Source organism: Sarcophilus harrisii, chromosome 6 (genome assembly GCF_902635505.1).
Source record: "Sarcophilus harrisii chromosome 6, mSarHar1.11, whole genome shotgun sequence".
Classification (NCBI taxonomy): Eukaryota; Metazoa; Chordata; class Mammalia; order Dasyuromorphia; family Dasyuridae; genus Sarcophilus; species Sarcophilus harrisii.
The window spans coordinates 218,784,565-218,808,953 of NC_045431.1; the positions used below are offsets into that span (position 1 = coordinate 218,784,565).

Here is a 24,389-nt window from a genome sequence, read left to right on the forward strand (position 1 = left end):
GTGTCTGTATCCTCAGTTCCTAGCACAAAGAAGGTATTTAATAAATGCTTGTTGATTAATCTATGCTTATTATCCAAATAAAGAATTTCAGTATTCTTAATGACTTAAATCGTTATCGATCCTTATTTAGTTAAATTTAACATTATAGACTTAATTTGATTATTTTCCAGAATCCAAGGCCTCTTTAGGCTGTATCATTCAGTGCTTTGGTTCCCCCAAACTACAGGACACTTTCAATATGAATATTTATCACATTGGTTTATGGTCTTTGTTCTGTCTGGCTTGTTTTATCCAGTTGTACTTCTATTTTTTTAAAAACCTTGACTACTTGTTTTATCTGCAGGAAGTGTCAGTTTTATCTGACACATTTCTGTACAGTAGCAGTAGTTGAAGATACATCTTTTCCTTTGACCATTACCCTCCCCATTGTTTCCATAAAACTCAGTATATCCAGCTGGCTTTTTTCCCCTATACTAACATTCTTCCATCTTTCCTTGTCTCAATCACAATAGAAATAAAATCAACACATTATACAGTTACATCTGCTTAAAATCTCATGATTTCTGCTTTCTAATTGGGACACAGTAATATTCTTGATTAGTTTATTAACACAGGTAGACACTTACTGCTCTTTCCCATTTTTTATTATTATAGGTTTTACTTCCTCAAAGGTTAATTTAATATGCAATTGAATTTGCCTAACTAAACTGAATTTTATAAGCCCTTCCTTGTTGTACTCTAGGACAGTTACTTGTGCATAGTAGTAGGCATTAAGTAATGCATTGTAATGCATAATAAAATATTTTTATATTAATAATTTCTACATGATGGATTCTATTTCTTGAAGACGACTTCCAACAACTTCATAACCAATTATTATTTTCCCTTAAGGAAACAAATTTGTTCTTTCCCTGAATTGAATATATTCTGAATGAACATTTCTAAATAGATACAATGATTTTCTAATAATTATAAAACTCATGAAGAAATAACATCAAATTCTGTGAATTTTTAAAATAATATTTATCATCTTTAAAAACAAAGGAAAACACCAGCATTAGGAATAAAACAAATGAAACAAAATGAGTGATTGAGTAAGGATTGATGGATTTTTTTAATGATTAAAAAGTTTGCTAAAACCCATAAATAATTATTAATTCATTGGAAACCTAATGACAGAAGACCAGTTGCTGCTCAAATTACTTAATTATGCATAATCAAAGGTTACATTACATCATGATCAAATAAGAAAGATTATATAAAAGATGGGCACACATTTTTTAAAAACTACAAAATATAAAATATAGCTAAGTAAGGAAAAATATTTAATAGTGGTTTTAATTTTTGCACATTTATAACCACTAAAATACCTTAATTTTACCTGAAGCTTATTATCATGCTCAAAAAAGACATTCTTCTGAGAGGATAATTCATTATAGCTTTCTTGTAATTTAAGATGAGCTTCTTTAATTGACATCAACTCATTTTTAATCGCATCTATTTCTTCAATGAGCTTTTTTTCCTATAATAAAATTATAACAAATAAACAAGACAATTTAAATTTTATCTGAAAATAAGAAATATCTACTGTGCACGAGTTAACATTTTAATATTAATAACACATGGCATTTTGGAAAATGATCAAAAGTAAAAACAACCTCTAAAGAATTCTAAAAAAGTTTTTCAAAAAGTAGTAAATGAAAAAGTATAAAAGGCTATATAAGGCTATATGTGCATATATTGTTTTATTCATTTCTAAAATTTTGCAATGCTTGTCTCAAATTTCATTTAAATTCACTTAACCTAGTAAGCCAACTGAGAAATACTATGTGTATGGTGGGAGTTTAATTGAACCTAGCAACTACAGGCAACATTTGTTCACACCAGTCAAAAAAATTAATAAACTTTTCTCTTTTGAGAACTCTGGTTCTGCAACAAGTAAAATCATACCCATAAGAAAGTCCCTGCTGGCAAGCAAGTCTGAAATAATTCAGTGTTAACATCACTTAGCCTTGTCAGTAATAAGCTTCTCCTATGGACTCAACACTTTGCTTTGCAAATTCTCCTCATGTAAAGTGTATTAGTTATCTGTGAATGAGTCTTATTCTCACTTCTCACTTTTAAACTCTGACTCAATGACATAAAGTATAACTTTATGCTGCTCTGCCTCCTAGATTTTCAGTCATTTTCTTGGAGTAAGTGAAAAACTACATGTAGACCAAAATAGAAATAAAGAATAGAGAGCCTATCTCCCACTTCAAACATTCACTTACAAATATGAGTGAGCTTTGCCGTACTAAACTATTTTTCTATTTAGTACTGAATTGCTGTGGGAGTGGGCTTAATTGTGGTAGAAGCTAGAAACCATGGGATAAAACCAATTTCTTACAATTTATGTATGTGGGTTTCACTAGTAAATATGAATTTTAATTTTTTTAAAACTCAGTTGACATTTTTATGCACTGGGATATTTAATATTCTCTTTTCTACTACAGCTTCCTTTATTCTGTTCTATGGTCTCTTAGTTGACATTATTTTTGAGTATGCATTAATTATTATCAACAGAATTAAAAATAATTATATATGTTACTTGACATTAAAAACTATCTTGTATTGAATTCAAAGTAATACTACTCTTTTAAAAAATGTATTTAGAAAAGATTAACAACATAAGTTACAAAAAAGATATGAGCAGCCATTTACTATTTACTTTAATGCAACATCTAATTGGCAAATAATATCTATTAAATTAATTATAAGTACAACCAATTATTATTGGAAATTTGATATCTCAAGATGAATAAATAATATTGCAACTAAATTGAAAAGCTAAAAAACAGAACTATATATACAAAATTTTTAAAATATTTGTCAAGCCCCACTATAGGCAATGGACAATCACATGTAGATGCAGAAGTAAATAAGACATGGTTCCTGTCCTAAAGTAGACTAAATACAAAAAAGAAAAGAAAAATAACTAGAAAAAATACTGGTAGGCAGTCACACAGATTCGAGTTAAAAAAAAAAAAAAAAGAAAAAGAATTCTATAGTCATTTCTGTAACACTAATAGCTTGAAATAAAGTCTATTTGCTTTCCAAATATATATTTTCCATATGATTAGAGGCAATGATTTTTGTTATATTAATCCTTAATAAAAAGAACAATTTAAATAGATATTTAAAAAGTAAATCTAATTTTGGGGTCTACCGATCTTCAAAATGAACCTTCATATTTTACAACTTTAATTTATATGGCTTTACACCATTATTTTATTATGTACTTCATTGAAATTAAAATTAAGAGCCAAAAGTCTGAGATGCAGTTTAGGAAAACAGTAAAGCCTTATGATGAAATGATAAAACATACAAAATGTAGATAGCATACACACATTCTAAACATGGTAATTCATCATACACTGCTTGATAGCAAAGGAAAAACTGAACAGCTTAGCAGATGCCAAGTTATTCAAACTAGATGATCCAATATGCACTAGCCAATGGTTTAATGGGAAAAGTAAGATCTCTGCTTCTTGCATTTTGGAAGCCCATATAAGCTTTGTAAATGCACATTTGTGTGTTTATCTGTGGACATAGAATTCTTAGCTTTCCAAACTCAACAACATTAGCCAGAATTTTATTGTAATTTAGCTTTTCAAGAACATTCTGAAAGAAAAGATGTCCAAGAACAACCAAAGCATCTGATTTTGTTCTTGCTTTATTTTTGCAATATAAGTAGTTAGTAGTTATTTCAAATGTTTATAACTATTTCCAAATCTGTTTAGCATTGTAATACTTAATTTAATAAACCTACATGTTTTTCCCAAGTTCCTCGTGCTTTCTCATGCTTATTTTGAAGATTAAAGAACTTTTCTTCATTTTCTTTTACCTTCTCCCTTTGCAGCTCATTATCTCTTTCAAGGGTCTGCAATAAAATTAATTATCCAAAAAATAATCAATACCACATTAATGAATTTTGATGTGTTTTATGTTGCTTGGACCTTTGCTTCTAACATGCTGAAAGGGCCATCCAGAGCAGTGATAATGTGCCATCTCAACAATCATTTTCATAAATTAACAGAAAGCTGCTTATAGTTTAGCTAACAGGAAACAGGGGGAGGTTATAGAAAAGAAATGGCTATAAAAGGGTATAAAAACATTGCCATTATTCAGTTTCACTGCATAAGTTTTAATGTGCTGAAAAAGTATTATAAAGTACAGAGCTGGGAAATATGAAATGTAGCATAATCCAACCTAACAGTACTAAAATTAAAATTTTAAACTGTCCCATAACATTTTTCTTATATATTTAAATTACAAAAAAAAAATACCTTTTGGAATAATTTTAATATTTTAATTTCAAATTGTTTAATGGTGTTTTATAGGAATCTAAAATTTTTATCATATTTATTTCACTTATTTTGATTCATGAAAGAAAATCCTATAAAAAGGCACTAAAAAGTAAAATAATACAATCAAGGTTTTTGAAGCTATGAAAGCAGTGCTACTGACACTAGTAAGGACTCCTTGATGTCTGCCCTACTGTCATATTGATAAAGTTAGCTTCTATAAATTAGCAGCAAGAATTCCTTCCCATGTTTCAGGTATGTTTGGAATGTTGAAACTGTGATACATTTTTGTCAAATAAGGACAAAAGGGTAGTGACTCTAATAATCTGATTTGAAATTCTTTAGATCTATAAAGTAGTCTTTTAATGTACTTCTAAAGGATATTTTCTAGGCTCCCCATGAATCCTTATTAGCTAATAATCTGAACAACTGGATACTTGAGTTTCTTTTCACTCCATCTTTTTCAAAAGAATATCCGATACATCTTTTTATCCAACAATGTTTTTTATTCTTCATTTCTAGGTATAAATAATAATGATAAAATTCTTGATCTATTTAACAATGTTTTTAACAGGTGTATAATCACACCCTCACAATTACTTTACAATATGCAGACAATATACTGCACTTCTGAAGATAGTGGGTACATCATTATACATATGAAAATAGGAGGGACATGTGGGAGAATATACCATAGCTCTCATTTAATTAAGCAATAGTACATGACTGTGTGATGTTTTAATAATAGCTAACAACCACATAGAAGATTTCGTACAGAAACATCCAAAAGTGCTTATAAATGGCAGAGCAATCATCTTGCCCACAATGAAATTCAGTTAAGTCTTGAGTCATATCAAAAAACTTTTAAGGCAGAGGTAGCACTGACACCTCCTTGGGCAAAAAGTAAGATAAGAGAGAAGTTATAGGAAATTACCCACATGATACTTTGTGCCATTTTAAATTTAATTTCAATTCAAATAATAATACAAATGAAAATGAGTATGAAGATAGGCATAAGTTGAAAACTTCTTTTCTACCTTCTAGGCACTGGGCCCCTATTACCAGATTAGGCTATTATTATTTCTAGGCTTACTATCATTATCCTGGTGTAATACTTGCTACTGTGGGAATGGAAAACATAAGTAGATGGGAAATAGGAAGGAAATAGCAAAAGTAAAGTCTGCCATAAATCTACCAGTTACTTAGAATGTAAACTAGAAATTGCATTTGAAACCATCAAGAAATAAACACTTTGTAAAACAAAAACAGAACAACCTTGATTTCAGAAATTGTTACTGCCTAGCAATAAAAAAAAAGAAGAAGAAGAAGAACAGCAGGCCACCATATAAGAGATTATCTAGTCAAGTTTCTGCCTTTTGGATGTGTTGATTCTATTAATTCACCATGTGCTATACTTTGAACTGTTTTTGGTTTTTGTTGTTTTCTTTCTCCCCTATTTGGGATAGCACTGAACTATATGTAGCACTGAGCTTTTATTCAGTACATCTAGATTTGAGACCTACCTTTGCAACTAAATAGTTCAATAATTATAGACAAGTCATTTAACCTCTTAATTTTCTCATTTATGTAATGCAATAACTTCTCTACTTACCTCACAGGAATATTTTAAAGCCCAAGTGATATCATTAATGTGAAAGTACTTAAAACTTTGTATATAACTGTCTTAATTTATTTGTATTATAGTATTCTAATTGGTTCTGATGGAAAAAAGCAAATTAAACTCTATTTTTTGACACACCAAAATATAAATTCCCAGGTACACTGGGGAGGAACAATGATTAATCTCAGATTGCTTTTTTCTATCTTGTCCATACACATACACACACACATATATATTTATATACACACATGTTTTAAAATACATACATAAAATATACACATATATGGGTCACAGTTACTGTCAGCTATATAATCACTAAGTCATATGAACTTCAGAAATAATAAAAGCATAATAAAGACCAGTAATAATAAAGGAATAATAAAGGCTGATAAAGGAAATATTCTAATTAAGTAGTTAAGTCATTACATTATGTCTTTTTAAAGAGTTTAGCTTTATGTAATATTTTAATTTAACATATCTTTTTGAATTATTCAAGATTACTTACACTTGAATAAACAAAAAATTTAAAATAACCTTGCTTGCACTTCATGTTATAAAGATCTGAACACAATCTACCATAAGTTTCACATAAATTTTCATACCAGCATCTACCATACGTTTTCATAACAGCAACTATAACCATATTATCTTAATGAAAACTATACTTGAGTCTTCATTTCTAAACTATATAGAAAATTGAGTCAAATTTATAAGAATACAAGTCATTCCCTAATTGATAAGTGGTCAAAGGATATGAACAGTTAATTTTCAGTTGAAGAAATTAAACCCATATATAGTCATATTTTTAAAATGCTCTAAATCACCATTGATTAGAGAAATGCAAACTAAAACAATTTTCCAGTACCATATCACACCATTCAGATTGTCTAGAAAAAATAATGATATATATTGGAGGGGATGTGGGAAAACCGGGATACTACTGCATTGTTGGTGGAGTTGTGAACTGATCTAGCCATTCTGGAAAGCAATTTGGAACTCTGCCCAAAGGGTTACAAAACTCTGCTTATCCTTTCATCCAGCAGTATCTCTCCTGAGTCTGTATTACAAAGAGATCATAAAATAGGGAAAAGGATCCAAATATCTGTAGCAGCCCTTTTTGTAGTGGCAAGGAACTGGAAACTGAGCAGATGCCCATCAATTAGGGAATGGCTGACTAAGTTGTAGTATATTAATGTAATGGAATATTATTGTTCTATTAAAAATGATGAGGAGGCTGATTTCAGAAAAGCCTGGAAAGACTTACATGAACTGATGCTGAGTGAAGTAAGCAGAACCAGGAGAACAATATACACAATAACAGCAAGATTGTGTGATGATCAATTGTAATAGCCTTAGCTCTTCTCAGCATACAGTGAGATCTAAGACAGTTCTAATATGCTTAGGATAGAATATGCCATCCACATCTAGAGAGAGAACTTGAAGACTAAGTGTGGATTGAAGCGTACTATTTTCGTCTTTTTTGGGGGGATTGCTTTTTTTTTCTTATGTATTTCACCTTTTGTTCCAAATTTTCTTTCACAACATGACTAATATGGAAAATGTTTAAAATGATTATGTATCTATAACCTATATCAGATTGCTTGTTGTCTTGGGGAATGGGAACAATTTGGAACGCAAAATCTTACAAAGATGAATGTTGAATATTATCTTTACATAGAACTGGAAAAAAGTAAAATATTATTAAAGAAAAATTATACTTAAAAATTTAACTATGGAAACTGCAATTAGTTATAGTTATAGATGCATATAGACATACATGGTATTTCTATCAGAACTACAGCACATACAATTATACATAAACTATAATTTAAAAACAGTTTTGAGTAAAATTTTATCCATCATGGGGATTTATGTCTCAGCACTACTTAACTGAATGGCTAAAAAAGCAAGATAGATGGCAGCATGAATCCAGAGCATCAGGAAACAGTAGGCTATTATCAAGAGTAATGACCCCTTTTAGTACAGGTGGAATTAGAGTTCCCTTTGTGCAAAACACTTGAGACACATGACAGCACAATCCACAGTGTCATTCTAACATTAATATATTATTATGCCCCATACTACACAAGCCTATCAAGGCTTATGGAGGAGTGCTGGACCAAAAAAGATGTATTTGGTTTATATAAGACAGGGATATTCACATTTATACGACTCTAGAGCCACACCTTCCATCAACTAAAAGAGCCAAATTACTCCTGTATAAAAATACAGTATTATAAAAATTTCTCAGCACAAAGTTTAGAGATTTATGGCTATAGACAAAGAATCACATGAATTTCACCGGCTATCACTGATCAAAGAAAAAAGTTATCCTGGATTGACAGGTCTAATAGGGCTAAGAGAATATATCATCACAGCATCAGAACTTCACTGTGATGCTGACTCTGCCTCTAACTTACAGTGTGACCCTGAACAAGGCAATGCACCACCTGGGACCTCAACTGCTAGAAAATCAGCAAGTTAGAAAAGATGAATCCTAGAACCTTTGAATTCGAGTTCTCAGAGATCATTTACCACAGTCTCTACTGAAGTAGAAATGCCACCTACAGTTTTTCTATAATGGTCATCTAGCCTTTGTTTAAATAGAGTAATGGGAAACTTACAATACAAATCTGAAGCAGATCATTCCATATCGATCAGTCAGTCAACAGATGAGAAGAGAGAGAATTCTAGGCATAGGGGATGGTCAAAGAAAATGTCCCGAGGTGAGAGATGGAATGTTTTGTTTGTGGAACACCCAGGCAATAAGTATTACTGAATTAAAGAGTACATGAAAGAGAGGGAAAGAAGACTAGAAAAGTAGGAGGCGGCTAGATTATGAAGGGTTTGCATGCAAAAAAGAGCATTTTGCATTTGATGCTGCAACATTGGGAGCCAGTGGAGTTTTGAAGAGTGGGATGATATGATCAGACTTGTGCTTTAGGGAAATTATTTTGGTGGCCAAATGGAGAATGGATTGGGATGAGAAGACGTGAAGCAAGCAGATCCTTCAGCAATAGTCCAGGTGTGAGTTGATAAAGGCCTGCACCAGGGTGGGGATAGCGTCAGAGGACAAAAGAGGGCATAATGAAGAAATGGTGCAAAAGTAAAATAACAGATCTTGGCAATAGATTGGATTTAGGGAGTGAGAGATAGTAAGGAGTCAAAAATGACTCCAAGGTTGCAAGCCTGAGGAGCTGGAGGGGTGGTGTTACCCTCAGTAGTGAGAGGGATAGGAAAGAAAGAAGATTTAAGGGGAAAGATAATGAACTTAAGATGATTACTAGACATCTTGAGAGAATGGTTGAGAGAATGGAAATCAGGAGAGAGGTTTAGATAGCTGTATTAATAAGTTTTTAATTATGTTGAACAAAATCTGTTCCTTTCTAACTTCTATACTTTAACCTGAGTTACAAAATAAATCAGCTGTGCTTTGACTAGGAATTACCACATTCCTTATGTGGGATAATATTTCTATTAAGGCAACTAAGATCTTTTAGTCTAGTATTTCATATACAATTCTTATCAAGCTTAAAATCAGCTAACATCTCTAGATCTTTTTTACATAAAATATTGCCCATTCTACACTTAGGCAGTTGACTTTTTGAACCCAAGTATAGCACTTACATTTATTTTTATTAGATTTCACTTTATTAATTGAAGTTCACAGTTCTGAATTAGGCAGATGTTTATGGCTCCCGCTTCTGGAATCAAGAATCTTAGGGATCCCTCATAGTTAAGGCCATCTGCCAATTTGGAAAATAATACTATCTATACTTTCATTCAAGCCACTGATAAGCAATTTGAATAGAATAAAATCGATGATAGATTCCTTCTAGAATTTTAAGGGATACTCCATTAAAAAGCACCCACACCATCATCACTCCCACTTCCAGGTTGAAATTGATCCATTAATCAAACCACATGGATTTGACTCATTACCAATGAATTCGACTAATTCTACTAATTCAACTAATCCAATCTAGGTTACTTCAATTGTCCTCTAGACAGAGTAAGATGAGAAACTTTGTAAAGGCATTGCTGAAATTAAGATATGTTACTTTCCCAGAACTCTTCTAATGGACAGTTAGGGGGAGCCCCATTACAAAAGGATAGGCATTGAGGATAGGACAATCTGTTCTCCATAAAGACATTCTGAATCTTGGTGCGCCTTCTCCTTGCTTAAGTGTTCACAAATTGTCCTTTTAATAAATTCTCTTTCTGAAGCAGAAAATTCTATTTCTAGTCTATTTCTGTGTCTGTCCTGATAAAATAGTCATTATATTCATAAAGAAAGTAGGGAAACTACCTGGAACATTCTGTGATCATGAAGAGTTACAACAGATAGAAAAATGTTCCTAAAAAAGTTATTGGTCCAAGATTTTTCAACTGAACAGCTACAGGAATCAATTTATATCTAGACTCAGAATCAAAAACTGAGAAGCAGAAAGGATTTTAGCAGGCATCTAGAGCAAAAGCTTCCTTCTGGAGATGAGGATTAGCCCAGAGAGTTGAAGTTCCTTGTGACATAGGTCAGAAGGGGCAAAACAGATTCAATTCAACATCCTCCAGCTCTGACTTCAGAACTCTTTCTACTACATCATACTGCCTCCTGTTATTTAAAATTTGGGTCAATGATCTAAATGATGAAATAGAATCTGCTCTTTAGTCACTAATAATATGTCTAATTCCCCATATTAAAATTCAAAATGGCCCCTGAACTTGTATTGTGTGTTTGAATATAAACAGGATATAGGGACCATTTTGCAAAGAAGTATAATGAATAAAAATCTAACCTGATTATTGTCTTTCAGTGCTTTTAAGTCTGCCTCCATTCTGATATTATTTTGAGTCTGTCGCTGAAGTAATTGTTGAATATGTTCAAAAGAACTGATGATGCCCTTTTAAATAAAAATATGTTATAAATATTACAAAATATAAACAGCATAGATTTGTTATCAAAGTTTAATGTTATTACAATATTTCTAGTTTCTTTAAAAAAAAATTTTTTTAGCAGTTTAGCAAAACTAGGCATAAACTAACATCTCATTCCATTTACCAAGATAAATCAAAGTAGATACAAGAACTTACTTTCTAGTAGGCAGATAAAACTCTTAACACAGATAGCTATAATACACAATATAATTAAATACATTAGAGCTTCAGTAGGGGAATTCAGAAAATGATTCATGATGGAATTGGAATATGTTAGACTTTAAAGGTTGGGTAGGAATTCAACAGACCAAAAAAAAGGTGGGGGGGGGGGGGGGGGAATTCTAGAAGTGGTAAAAAAAAAAAAAAAAAAAAAATGGGCAAAGGCATGGAATCATAAAATACAAAACAAACTAGAAGTGGGCAGAGTTTTCAGTCTGGTAGGAGTTTAGGATGTACCAAGAAGAGGAATAATTAAAGATAAGACTATAAAAATTATTATGGTAAGTACCAAATTGTAATAGGATTTAAATACCAAGAAAAGTGTTTAAACTTAAAGATAAAAGGATACGCTAAAGATTTCACAGAACCCAAGAATTTCAAAATTAGAAGAGACTAGAGAGCAAACAATTCAATATGTATCTGAACAAGCATCTCTACTTCAGTATATACAAGTGATCAGAATTGGGGTAGAGCAGGGAAAAACCCACATTCCACTTTGGGATAACAAACGTAAGTTTTACTTATAAAAAAAAAAAGTTTTTCCTCACATCAAATCTAAATTTGCCTTTTGCAACTTTCTCATATGGCATGTCCTCAAGATTTTGGAGGCCCTCCCCTGGATGCCTTCCTACCTATCAATGTTCTTCTTAAAACGTACTGGCCAAAATGGAATTGACTAGGTTATGTATGGTATGACTAGGTTAAAGTACAGCAAGACTACACTTTGCTAGTCCTGGCCATGATATCTTTTATAATGTAGCCTAAAATCATATTAATTTTAAGGCCATCATATTGTAATGTCATTTCATATAAAACTTTCACTAAAACCCCAAGATATTTTTCACATAAATGACCACGTAACTATACCCCACCCATCTTTTGATTGAGAAGTTTATTTTCATCTCAAGTATAATACTCAGATTTATAGCTATCAAATTTCATAATATTAGAGTCACCACCCAGCATTCTAACTTGTCAAACTTTTGGATCCCAATTGGCATGCAATACAATTATCCTTTCCAATTAACTATTCAAATCAAAAACATTTATTAAGTGTCTGCAGGCATTGCGCTATCTGCTGAGAATACAAAGACAAAAGTGAGCGTTCCATATCATCAACAAATTTAATTAGCACCTACAGTTTTACCCAAGTGAATAATAAAATGTTCAGGTCACATATCTGATGCATGACTAGATATTTTCTCTGATGTCTACAACCTCTCAAACTTGTTCAAAATTAGATTTATGCAAAGAGATAAAGCAGCTTCTGCTATCTTCAAGGTCTAAGATGCCAAGAACCCCACCAAAGTTAAAAAAAAAAAAAAAAAAAAAAGAACCTCTTGAACTAACAACAAAAAAGACAAATTCCTAATCCTTAACATGTTCATTCAGCATCTTTTTCATTACTAGCCACTACTCTTTAGCAGGGCTGCAAAAGTTGACACACCAGCTTGAATAAAACCACCTACTGAATTTAAGAATTGTTACACTCCTTAAAAATATTTTTTAAAAATCCTAGACATTATATTTCAATAAATCTTCAGTGAAAACTGAGTTATCATAAATTACTAATAATGAAGGTCCATAATATTTGAGGGTTTAAAGCAATCCACACAATAGGAAAACTGAGTTATATTATTAATTACTAATAGGTGGTTTGATAGGTTTCAATGACATGAAAGAAAACAAGGCCTCTCTTCCCAAAGTTTGTGTATTTTGGCTTATCCATGGCTGATTTTAGTGGACTATTGCTAGACTAAGCCACTATTAACCTGCTATAAACTGCAGACTCCCCTTCTAGGACCTCTGCTCTGCTGATTTTACTATAGGTCCCATGCTGGGCTGGAATCTAGAACTGAGCCCTTTCTCTGCTCATGGGACCAGACCTCATAGCTAGTGTCCATGCTCTCAACTGCTCCTCTCCAGCCTGGATCTGTGACCCAGCCTGGGTACTGCATAAAAGAGTTACCAGGAATCCCCAGGGATTTCTTTCTACCCCATGTTTCCTTCATTGTGCCCAATCTTGACCCTCCTAATCAGACTTTGTCCACAGTGTCTGAGAACCCATCTCCCTAAGCCATGCCAGTCCAGAAAAGTGACGAGACTTTTTCTTATCTGTCTCAATAACAATTCAGTCTGTGGCATTTTCTTTGTGGAAGAGATAGGTGGAGAACTGGGCTGTATTTCTTCCTCTTACTCCAACATCTTGACTCTGACCATCTCCTAAGTCCACTGTAAATCATGACTTATTTGTGATGTGACTTCCTGTTTCATCTATTAATTTCATAAAGAAATACTTTATAAAGATGGATCATGAAAATCAGTCAAAATCAAGGAAAAAAGAAAAAAATTTAAAGATTTTGTGCAATCTTCTTGCACAAATATTTTATATACTTAAAAATTCAATTGAATCCAACAAACATTTACTAAGTGCTTACTATGTATGTGAAAGACATTGGGCTAGCCTCTTGGGATACAAAGACAAAAATTTTAAAGTTCCTGCCCTCAAAGAGATTACATTCTGCTAGGGGGATACAAAATGCTCCTAGAAAATGCCAATAGATTTTGAAATTAAGAAATCATTGATAATTCTGGAGAAAAAAAATTGAAGAGGGTAAATGAAATAGATACTCATCACAAAATTCAAGGTAACAATCAAAGCTCAAAAACATATTTTTGGTTTGCTTTCTCCAGTTAGGTTTGTTATAAAAATGAACTCTCAAACATTCAAATCATGTTAATTTTATAAAGCAAGTCTTACCCAAAGAACAAGTTACTTGAAGTCAAATACTACATATTTTGCCCTGTGCTCCATTGTGCCTAGCACAATACAAATACGTAATAGTCATTCAAACTGTTCATTAATTGGCCCCATCATTTTATACCAAAAAATCTAAATGAACCCAATGGAAACTTTCCTAGAATAAAGGACACAGATATTACATTTCAAATATGAAAATATTATTTACCTGTTTTTCTTCTTGAAGGCAGATAACCTTTTCACTAATCTTCTTTCTTACTTCAATTTCCTTTAAAAATTTAAATTATTCCAAAGATTATCAACTAAAGGCGTATGATAAGGAAAAAACAGCCTTTTATTTAACATTTTCAAGATAGGAACTTTTATTACTTCAACTTAAAATTTGACAACATTTACTTTCACTTGATTTATTGGTTACTCAATAATTTGGAAAAAGTTATACTTTTAATATACCACTTGCTCATAATTTTTCTTTCCCTGAGGTGACTCCAGTGAAATCCAGAAGGCTTCCTGCCATATAGCCTAGTGCAAATGTCAACTGATAATGAAAGTCTGCAGGGCCTCCTAAATGCAAAAGCATCTCTGAACCACCGGAGGAATCTGAGATGTGTGACCCTGTTGATGGCTTCTAAATTGTTTATATGAACAAATTTTGTTAGTCGAGAGCAAAACTTCTTAAACTGTGGGTCACAAATTCATATAGAGTCAGGTAATTGAATAAGGGGGTCATGAAATTATGGCTTATTACCAGCAAATGTTTGATTTGTATATCTATGTTATGTACCTATGTGCCCAGGGTCACATGTGTCATGTAAAAATTTCTGGGGCGAAAAAGTTTAAGAAGCCCTGGTCTAGAAGACTAGCTCTCAAAGTATGGTCCAAGGATCTCAGGGGCTCCCAAAGGTCCTAAAAGGTCAAAAGTATTTTCATAATAATACTAAGACATCTTAATTTCCAAAGAAGTAAATATCAATAACAATAAATCACAGAAACAAAAGGGGGGAAGGCACTAGTCTTCAATAATTTTTAGAGTGGCCTTAAGACCAAATCTTCTGAATTAGAAAGTACTTTTTAACTAAAAAGTTAACTAAAAAGATATTAAGATACTGAGTAAAACAGAACCAAATTATTTTAACTGTAATTATTTCTATTACATATGTTGAAACAATTTTGTTTTATGAACACTATTTTGCTTAAATACCATTCGAAGCTTTTCTTGTAATTCTTGAAATTGTTGTTCCTTTATTGTAAGATTGATATCTTCTCCTTCTGCCCTATACTGACTTGTGACCTTGGACTTTATCAAATCTGTAGTTACTTTCTTCAGCTCCTTAACAAAAGAAAATGATATTAAACAGTGTATTCAGTACAATTACATCTCTGTAGCTTTTTGTTGATAATCCCTAAATCCATGAAAAATACTTGGATATTCTTCATATATGAAGATAATGTTCAACTCACCCTCAATATGGCAGTGCACTTTGAGTTGTCTTCTTAATAGTGCTGATCTATCTACAGTCTCTCACTCATTCTCTTTTTCAAAATTGCATGTGTTTATAACACCTTTAGGGGACTGGAATACAGCTTCTGGCTATGGAGCCTGACAAAAAGCTTAAATGGGACATACAAGGTTTGAACTCACAATCCTGATCTCATGAATATGACTAACTGACCGACTATAGGTAGCATATTTTAGATAAAGAATGATGTTTGTAAAATTCCTTAATCATTCCTCCCACATTTTCTTTCCCTAAAAAAAATTCAGCAGATCCCTAGAATGCCAAAAATATTTTAATAAATTATCATGATGTTGATTATGTTGTAATACCATTTTGTCTCTAAGTGAATCAATGATCAACAATTTTTGAGCCAAGCAAAGGTGAGTAGTTAATAATAATAACTAACATTTATAGGATGACTTTTTTGTGCTAAGCACTTTACAAACATTCCAATTTGATCCTCATAACAACCTTAGGGGATAGTATTATTTTACAGTTAAAGAAAGTAAGACAGAGCTTAAGTAAACTGCTCAAGGTCAGTGACTAGTAAGTATCTGAGGCTGATTTGAATAAGAGCACTTTAATTACAACTCTGAAAATGATTTAATTTAGCCCAAATGAATACATCTTCTTTGACTCCTTTCTCTTCCTACCCAATTCAATAGTTGCCAACTTACTGATTTTACCTCTAAAATATTTATTGTCCAAGTTCCCTCCTTTTCCACCTTTACTACTGCCCTACTTCAGGCAGTTATGCTTTCTCACCTGCCCTAATGCAATAATTTTCTGAGTCTCTCTATTTTTTCCCTCCTCAAATCCACCACACACATATCTGTCAGATTAATTATGTTAATATGAGTTTGTTTCCAGTCTCTGAAACATTGATCATATTCTATTTGATGTTCTAATCATTTTGTATATACTAGTCTCAGAAAAGCTGGGATCAAGGCCTTCCTTCACCACTTACCAGCTAGGCAACCATGGGCAAATCAATCACCCTTGAACCTAAATTCCTGGGTGATTTCATCATTCAAAAGGACAGGAGAAAAGCATGTGAAAAGATTAATGAGAGCATTATATCAGCTGGAAGAGATTCAGCTGAAGCTGTTAATTGACAACTGCCAGCTTAAAGGGCCTTTACAAAGAATTTGAGAACATACAGGATCTCATAAAGAATGGTTATGGACCCTCAAATTCTCTGGCTTTTAGTTTTTTATAACCTGATCCCTTCCTCCATCTCCAGTATTCTTATATTTCTTCCTCTCTACTATGATCCAGCAACATTGGACATCTTGGTGTTCCTCAAACCTCTCAACTCCAGACATTTGGCCTGACTGTGCTCCATGCCTAGAATGCTTTCCCTTCTGACCTCTGCCTCCTGGCTTCCCTGGCTTCCTTTACTCAACTTCAGATCCTACTTTCTGTAGGAGGCTTTTCCAGGTGCTTTCCTTTGGATATTACCTTCTATTTACACTGTAGGTAATTTGTATGCAAAGTTTTTGTACATTTTCTCTTTCACCAGAATGTGAGCTCCTTGAGGGAAGGAATTGTTCTGGCATTCTTTGTGTCTCCAACACTTTGTGGAATGTAAGGCACATAACAAACATTTATTAAATGCTGGGTGACTGATATACCCAGAGAAGATAGAAGTACTCACCAGCAGGCCAAATATATATAATCTAAAATAATTAAGAAATTTTCTACGATTTTCTATTATCATCAGTTTTTAAGGAATTATGCTATTATCACTAAGTCAATCATAATTAAGATTTGAGAAGAACCCAAAATAGAAGGATAAGAAAGGTCAATTTGGCTTGATCCTTGATACTTTTTGGAGATTTCTAAAACAAAAAGTGTAAAAAGGTTTCTAAGGAGTTAATCAACTGCTCCCCATATGTATGCATCAAGTGTTGGCTTAGGTAGACCCAGGCAAACCTTTTGTGTTCCACATTGCTAGTTTGGAAGCCATAGGAAGAATTTTTAAAATTTTAATATATATTTATTTTAATTTTATTTATTACTTCTCCTTCCTTTCATTTCTCCCTCCACTCACTGGAAAGGCATGAAATATGATATCCATTATACATATAAAGTTATACAAAAGGTATTTTATATTATGTTCTAGGGGCAAAGAAGGGGAAAAAAAAGGAGGAAAATATGATCCAATATGCAATCTGAGTCTATCAGTTCTTTACATGGAAGTGGATAGCATTTTACATCATGAATCCTTTGAAATCATGGTGGATCATTGTATTAATCAGAGTAATTAAATCTTTCTTGGTTGATTATCTTTACAATACTACTAATGCTGTGTAGCATGGAAAGAGACTTCTATCAAAAGTGATAATCACCAGAAACTTAGCATATTTCCTAGCATAGGACTTAATAACAATATAGCTTGGATCTCATGCAGGAAAAAAGTTGTTAATTTTGAAATAGCTTGTCACTGAAAAGTTCAAAGATTATGGGTATGCAGATCATTTTCAAAAAGAGTAGACAGAAATACACAAATAGTATTTTTTTCCCCACAAGTGCTAAGTTGAAAGGTATCTTACAGAAATATACAATAGCACCATAACTAAATTCAGCATGCAGTAAGGCAAAATGCTGGTTGCATTAATAAGTAACATTTAGGTTCACATAATTATATAATATAATTTTCTGTTGCATAGTTTAAACTTTGCTATTTTTTTCAACAGTAGTGTGCCTTCTGAGGGATAAGTTACTTATTTAGTGATTATTACGTGCTAGGCACTGTGCTAGCTCTGAGTATACAAATACAAAGATACATGATGACTTTTGAAACTTGGATAAAGATAAAACACGTATTAATATAAAATAAATTTTACTGGCCAAAAATGGCAACATAAGTATGAGATATGTTGAAAGCAAAGTGTTACTAATTCATGCTGCATACTTAAGAAGCTAAATCAACATTTTGGAGAATGTATACTTTTTTAAAAATTCTCTTAAAAGAGATGAGAAAAATTAAGCAATATCTTAGTAGTGCAATCATCACAAAGATGAAAAAATGAGAAGAAATAGTAAAGCCTTGTTCTATCCCATACCCACACCAATGAAGATCTTTTTTTGTTGTTTTTTTAACAATTTTTCCCCAACCACATGTAAAGACAATTTAAATATTCTTTAAAAAAAAATGGGGGGTTCTAAGTCCTTTCTCTCACTCCATCCTTCTCCTCTTCCTTAAGGCAGTAAGCATTATGACACAGGTAAAATAAGTGCATTCATGCAAGTCATTATAACATAAATTCTAAGAAGAATGACAGAATAAACAATGATCAGGAAATCTAAAGATAACATAAAGAGGATCATTTTTCTCCAGTCAGAGATCATGAATTCAGCCCACAGGACAGTGATAAAGACAAGATCTGTGGAACAAAGGCAGGTCTGGAGGCCTGTCACTCTGACCTCAGAGAAGATACCCAAATTCACTCTCTGAGGTTCAGAACAAGGTAAGCTCAAACTGAAATGTAGAACCTAGGAAATCCAGGATCCTGAATGTGATCATTTAGGGCCTTCTAAAAGTTTGAAGCTTTCTGCCCTGAGATGCCCCAGGATCCTTCAAGAACACGGCAGTAAATGATAAAAGAACAAAGAGTCGGAACACTAGAAAATACATATCAAGAAAACACATGGCTACAAAATCCTCTCCAAAAGTTTTCAGTTCCTGGCTTAACACAATGTCCCAATTTAAGAAGTAAACCTGGAAGAATCAAAATAAACAAACAAAAAATAAATAAACAATGAACAAATAAAAAGACTCCCATAAAAGGAAAGACTTCAATTACCAAGCAAATAAAATTAGGGATCACACAAAATTTAGCAGTAAACAAAGAAAAAAGCAAAGAACATGCAATATGGGACTCTAAAAGGCAAAAGAAAAAGTAGGCTTACAACCAGGAATAATTTTTCCAGCAAAACTAAGTATAATTCTACCTCAGGAAAAAAAAAAAAAAACATGTCTCTTTAATGAAACAGAGGACTTACAAGCAAGCCTTCCTGATGAAAAGATCAGAGCTGAGTAGAAATTCTGAAATATAAACACAGGCATCAAGAGAAATATCAACAGATAAATATAAGTAAGGAATCAGGATAGACTATAAAAGGATAAAATTTTCACATTCTAATGAGAAAGATAATATAAGTGTCAATTGAGAACAAGAGTCCCTAAAGTCTTCAAAGGTAATAAAAGGAGGCAAATCTTACATAAGACCTGGGAGTGGTTTTGTAATCTTAATGATCTTAAAAGAATAAATGAAAGGGAAGGTTATAATATGGGGATAAAGAGGGAGGAAAGGGATGGAAGAGTGGAGGAACTTATTATCTCACATCTATGTAAATAAAAATCTATATAAAAGACAAAGGGGTAGGAAAAATCAGGCATTAATTGAATTATCACTTTCATCTTTATCTGATTTGGCCAAAAAAGCATAGAACGAACACACACACACACACACACACACACACAGAGTTCATTGTAGAAATAAAACTCAAACAAAGAAGCAGGAAGGAATGGAAGAGGGGAAAATAAGAAGTAATAGATTCAGAAAGGGATTAGTTATAAGTAAAACAAATTCTAACCTCAGAATAGGTTCGGTGAAAAGAAGTTTAAAAGCTAATGAGAGAAGTAGAAACTGATTGCACAAAGCATGAATGCTAAGCACATTCCTATCTCCATTCTTTTATATAAAAGACATGATGTGGATAAAAGAGAGGAAAAAGTATGAGAAATCAGGATAGAGAAAAAACACAATTAATTATCATAAATGCAAATGTGAATGGGATGAACTCACACATGAAATGGAAGAGGATAATAATAATAGATTAGAAAAGAGAATTCAAAAACATTATCTACAAGAAACAGAAAAAATATATAAAAACAAATATAGAGTTAAAAGGAGATTAAACAAAATCTAATATCATTTAGGTTATTGCCCAAAAACAGAAATGGGAATCATAATCTCAAAATAGTAGTGAAACTAGACTAAAAGAATAACAGAGAAACTACATTATATTTAAAGGTGCCATAGACAATGAATTAATGTCAACATTTAAGATGTATGCATCAAATGACAATATGTAAATATGTAATGGAAAAATTAAACAAGTTACAGAGAGAATTGATGGGATTAGGGTAGAAACACCTCGCTTGAAATAAACATGTAACAAATTCACAATGGCCATTCTCTGGCAAAAAGTAAATTTATTTAGGGAAGAAGTTACAGACAAAATAAAGAGGTAAAATAGGCACCTGAGGTGGCAAATATGAAATAGAGTTGGGAATGCAATAGGGTTACAAAGGAAAAGAATTTGGAAGAATTTATTAAAGGAATATACCATGAGGCCTAAGCATGCTATTGACCAACCAGAATTATTAAAGAGAAAGACACCATTAGAGGAAAGGCACTATGAGGGGAGAGACTTACCTCATAGTGGGCTTAGTTCTGAAAAGAACTTAGCAAAGATTTTAATCATAATCAGATCTTTTTAAAGGGAAATATAGTCTCAGGGTTTCCCACGTATAAAGGTTTGAACTCTAGAGGGAGGGTCAAGATGCTAGATGGAATACACCTGGCAGATCAGATCCCAGACCTATCTCAAGATATACTAATCAATATTTCAAAGGTTGTTTAAAGATGAGTAGAGGTTTGAGGGATAAAGAAGTTCTATTCTCACAATTACTCTATACTAACAAGATAGAATGGAAATTGGTTATATCTGATAACTGCCAGGTGGACTTCTTTCTGATAGGAGAAGATAGTCAGTTCACATCCAAATTAGATAATAAAAAAAATAATAGTTAGGGACCTCAATGTATCTTTTCAAATCCTTAACTTTAGAATGAAGTTAAGAACCTGAGTGGACTTTTAGAAATATTTTTATAATAGATTTCTGTCAATTATTGCAAGAAAATAAAAAGCAGTATGCCTCTTTCTCAGCTGTGCATGACACTATTAAAATTTAATCCTGGTTTAGAGCATAAAAACTTCACAAATACAAAAAATCATAAATATCAAACACATTCTTTACTAAGCATGGTGCAACAACAATAACAAAAATTCAATAAAAAGCCATTGAAGACAGTATTAAAAATTGATTGGAAGCTAAATAACTTAATTCTAAAGAACTAGTATGTCAAAAAAATCACAGAAATAATAAATAATTTCATTAAAGTTAATAAGAATAATAAGATGACATGTCAAAAGTTCAGGATGCAGCAGAAGAAATCCTTCACAGAAAATTTCTCTTTCTAAACATTTCCATCAATAAAAGAAAAGATCAATAAATTGGGCTTTAAGAAAACAATTAGAATCAAATTTTTGAAAACTAATGAAAATAATAACAAAACAAAGTAAAAAATCTAGGAGCTAATAAAAAAAGTATTAACTAATTTGGTTTTTAAAAGAAACACCAAATCATTAGTATTAAAAATGTTAAAAGGGAGAATTCAGCAAAAAAAAAAAAAAGAAAATAATAGTTTATTAGAAACTATTTGTGCAACTATATTTCAATAAAACCAAAATATTAAAATAAATATGTAAATATTTATCAAAAAGTAAAATACCCACATTAACAGAACAAGAAGTAAAAAATGTAAATAACTTAGTTTCAGAAGAAATTCAACAAGCCATAAATAACCTCCCAAGGGAAAAAAGTCCTGAGACCAGAGAGATTTATAAGCATATCTATCAAACATTCAATGAATAATTAATTCCAATAATATACAAACTGTTTGAAAAATAAGAAAAGATCTCGCCAAATTCCTTCTATAATACAAATATAATATTATTACTTAAACCAGGAAGAATCAAAATGGAAAAAAAAATCTATAGGCCAATATTCCTAATGAATATTAGATGCAAAAAATTTAAATAAGACATTAGCAAAAAAGCTACAGCAACATAGCACAAAAATACACTAAAACCAAGTCAGGTTTATGTCATAAATGCAAGATTGGTTAAATATAAGGAAAACTATAAAGATAATAGAGCAAATTAATTACAAGAACAAAATCATATAATTATATTGACATCAAATTTTTTCTATCAGTCTATCTAAAGCAAAGAATCAGCATTTTATGTCATGCAAATAAAGTAAAAGTTTTTTCTATAGAATCAAGGGTGAAACAAGAACATCTATTAAAACTACTACTATTTGATGTACTAATGGAAATGCCAGCTACAGCAACAAAATTAGAAAAAAAGAAAGGAATAAAAATAGGGAAAGGGAAAAACAAAGCTATCCCTTTTTATGAATGACATGATGGTTTACTTAGGAAATCCTAAACAGTCAATTTAAAAATTAATTGCAACAATTAAGAATTTCAAAGTTGCAGGATATAAAATAAATCTACATAAATTATCAGCATTTCTACATGTTACCAACAAAACCTAATAGGAAGAGCTAGAAAGAGAAATTTTAAAATAATTACAGAATGTGTAAAATGTTTGAGAATCTAACCACCAAAATATATACAGAAACTCTGTGAAGATCATCATAAAGAACTTTACAAAAATAAAAGAAAATCTGAAGAAATAAGTTACATATGAGTAGAGTCAATATAATAAAAAGGACAAAACTTCTTAATGTATTTATTCAATGCCACACTAATCAAACTACCAAAGTATTCATTCATTGAGCAAAAAATATTTTAACAAAAATTTTTTTAACAAAATTAGACCAAACTAAAGATTGAACATCTCAAGAGAAATAATAAAAAAAAAGTGAGAAGATACTAGTTTAAAAATAGAAAGATGAATCAGTGAAACACAGTAAGTATATAATATACCAAAGCAAAAGAACTCAAGAAGATTATTTAGACCAGCACTTTATACCATATATCAGAATTAGTTCCAAATGGATACATTTTAAATATAAAAGGTCACATCATAAAGTAGTTAGAAAAACAAGAAAGAAATTTCCATTAAAATCTATGGATAAAGGAAGAGTTATAAACAGAAAATATTACATAATGGACAATTTTGATTGTCTTAGATTGAAATTTGTATAAACAAGAACAATGCTGATTAAATTAAAAAGAAAACAGTTAATGGGAGAAGGGAGATTGTAGCAAGTTTCTTTAAAAGGTTTTTATTTCCAGAATATATGAAGAATTGTTTTCAAATTTATAAGAATAAGAGCCATTCCCCAATTGATAAATGGTCAAAGAACAGCTGGATCACATGGTACATGGAGGGAAAATAATTGGGAAAAAATAACAAGAGGTCAAACTATGGGGACCTTTAAATGCCAAATAAAGGAATTTTTATTTTGATCTAGATACAATAAGGAGCCACTTCAGCTTACTAAGTGAGGGAAAAGAAGGGTGATATGATCATTCCTAAACTTTAGGAAAATCATTTTGGCTGTTATGGGGAAGATAAACTAGACTAGAGAAAGACTTGAGGCAGGGAAACGAGTCAGCAGGCTATTACAATAGTCCAGATAAACGGTACTAAAACTAGAATGATGACTAGATAAATAGAGAAGAAGGGGCGTATATTAGAGAAATTGTAGAAGGAGAAATGGAAAGATTTAGCAACAGATTTTCTATATGAGTGAGGGTGAAGATTCAAAGGTGATCCTGAGTGATGAGGAAGATGGTGATGCCCTTGACATTAACAGACTGTCAGAGGGAAGGGATCTTTCCAGCAAAGAGAGTAAGTTTGGTTCTGGAGTTGTCAAGTGTGTGATGCTTCCCAGACAGCTCATTCCAAATGTTCAGAAGGTGGTAGTGTAGAATGGAAGGTCGGGAGGGAGACTAGGGCTCAATATCTAGATCTTAGAATCATTAGCATAGAAATGATCATGGAACCCAAGGGATCTTATGAGATTACCAAGTGATAGCATGTAGGAAGAAAAGAGAAGGCCCAGAACAGAGCAATGCGGATACATCCAAGGAGACCAAGAACAATCAGTCATACTGGTAGAAAGAGAACCCAGAGAAGAGTATACAGGAGGAGGAAGTGATCAACAGGCTCAGTGAA

The 24,389-nt window shown here is 32.0% G+C and overlaps 1 protein-coding gene across 2 annotated transcripts in view; it reads right to left on the reverse strand.

Moving 5' to 3' along the window:
• CCDC73 (coiled-coil domain containing 73) overlaps positions 1-24,389 on the reverse strand; it is a 122,095-nt gene that overhangs the window by 19,341 nt on the left and 78,365 nt on the right. For both annotated transcript variants that reach the window (XM_031943119.1, XM_031943120.1), the window contains exons 10-14: positions 15,084-15,212; positions 14,091-14,150; positions 10,764-10,868; positions 3,812-3,922; positions 1,382-1,522 (exon numbers count right to left, since the gene is read on the reverse strand). In XM_031943119.1, the coding sequence (XP_031798979.1) occupies positions 1,382-1,522; positions 3,812-3,922; positions 10,764-10,868; positions 14,091-14,150; positions 15,084-15,212 (546 nt within the window). The remainder of the gene's footprint in view (positions 1-1,381; positions 1,523-3,811; positions 3,923-10,763; positions 10,869-14,090; positions 14,151-15,083; positions 15,213-24,389) is intronic.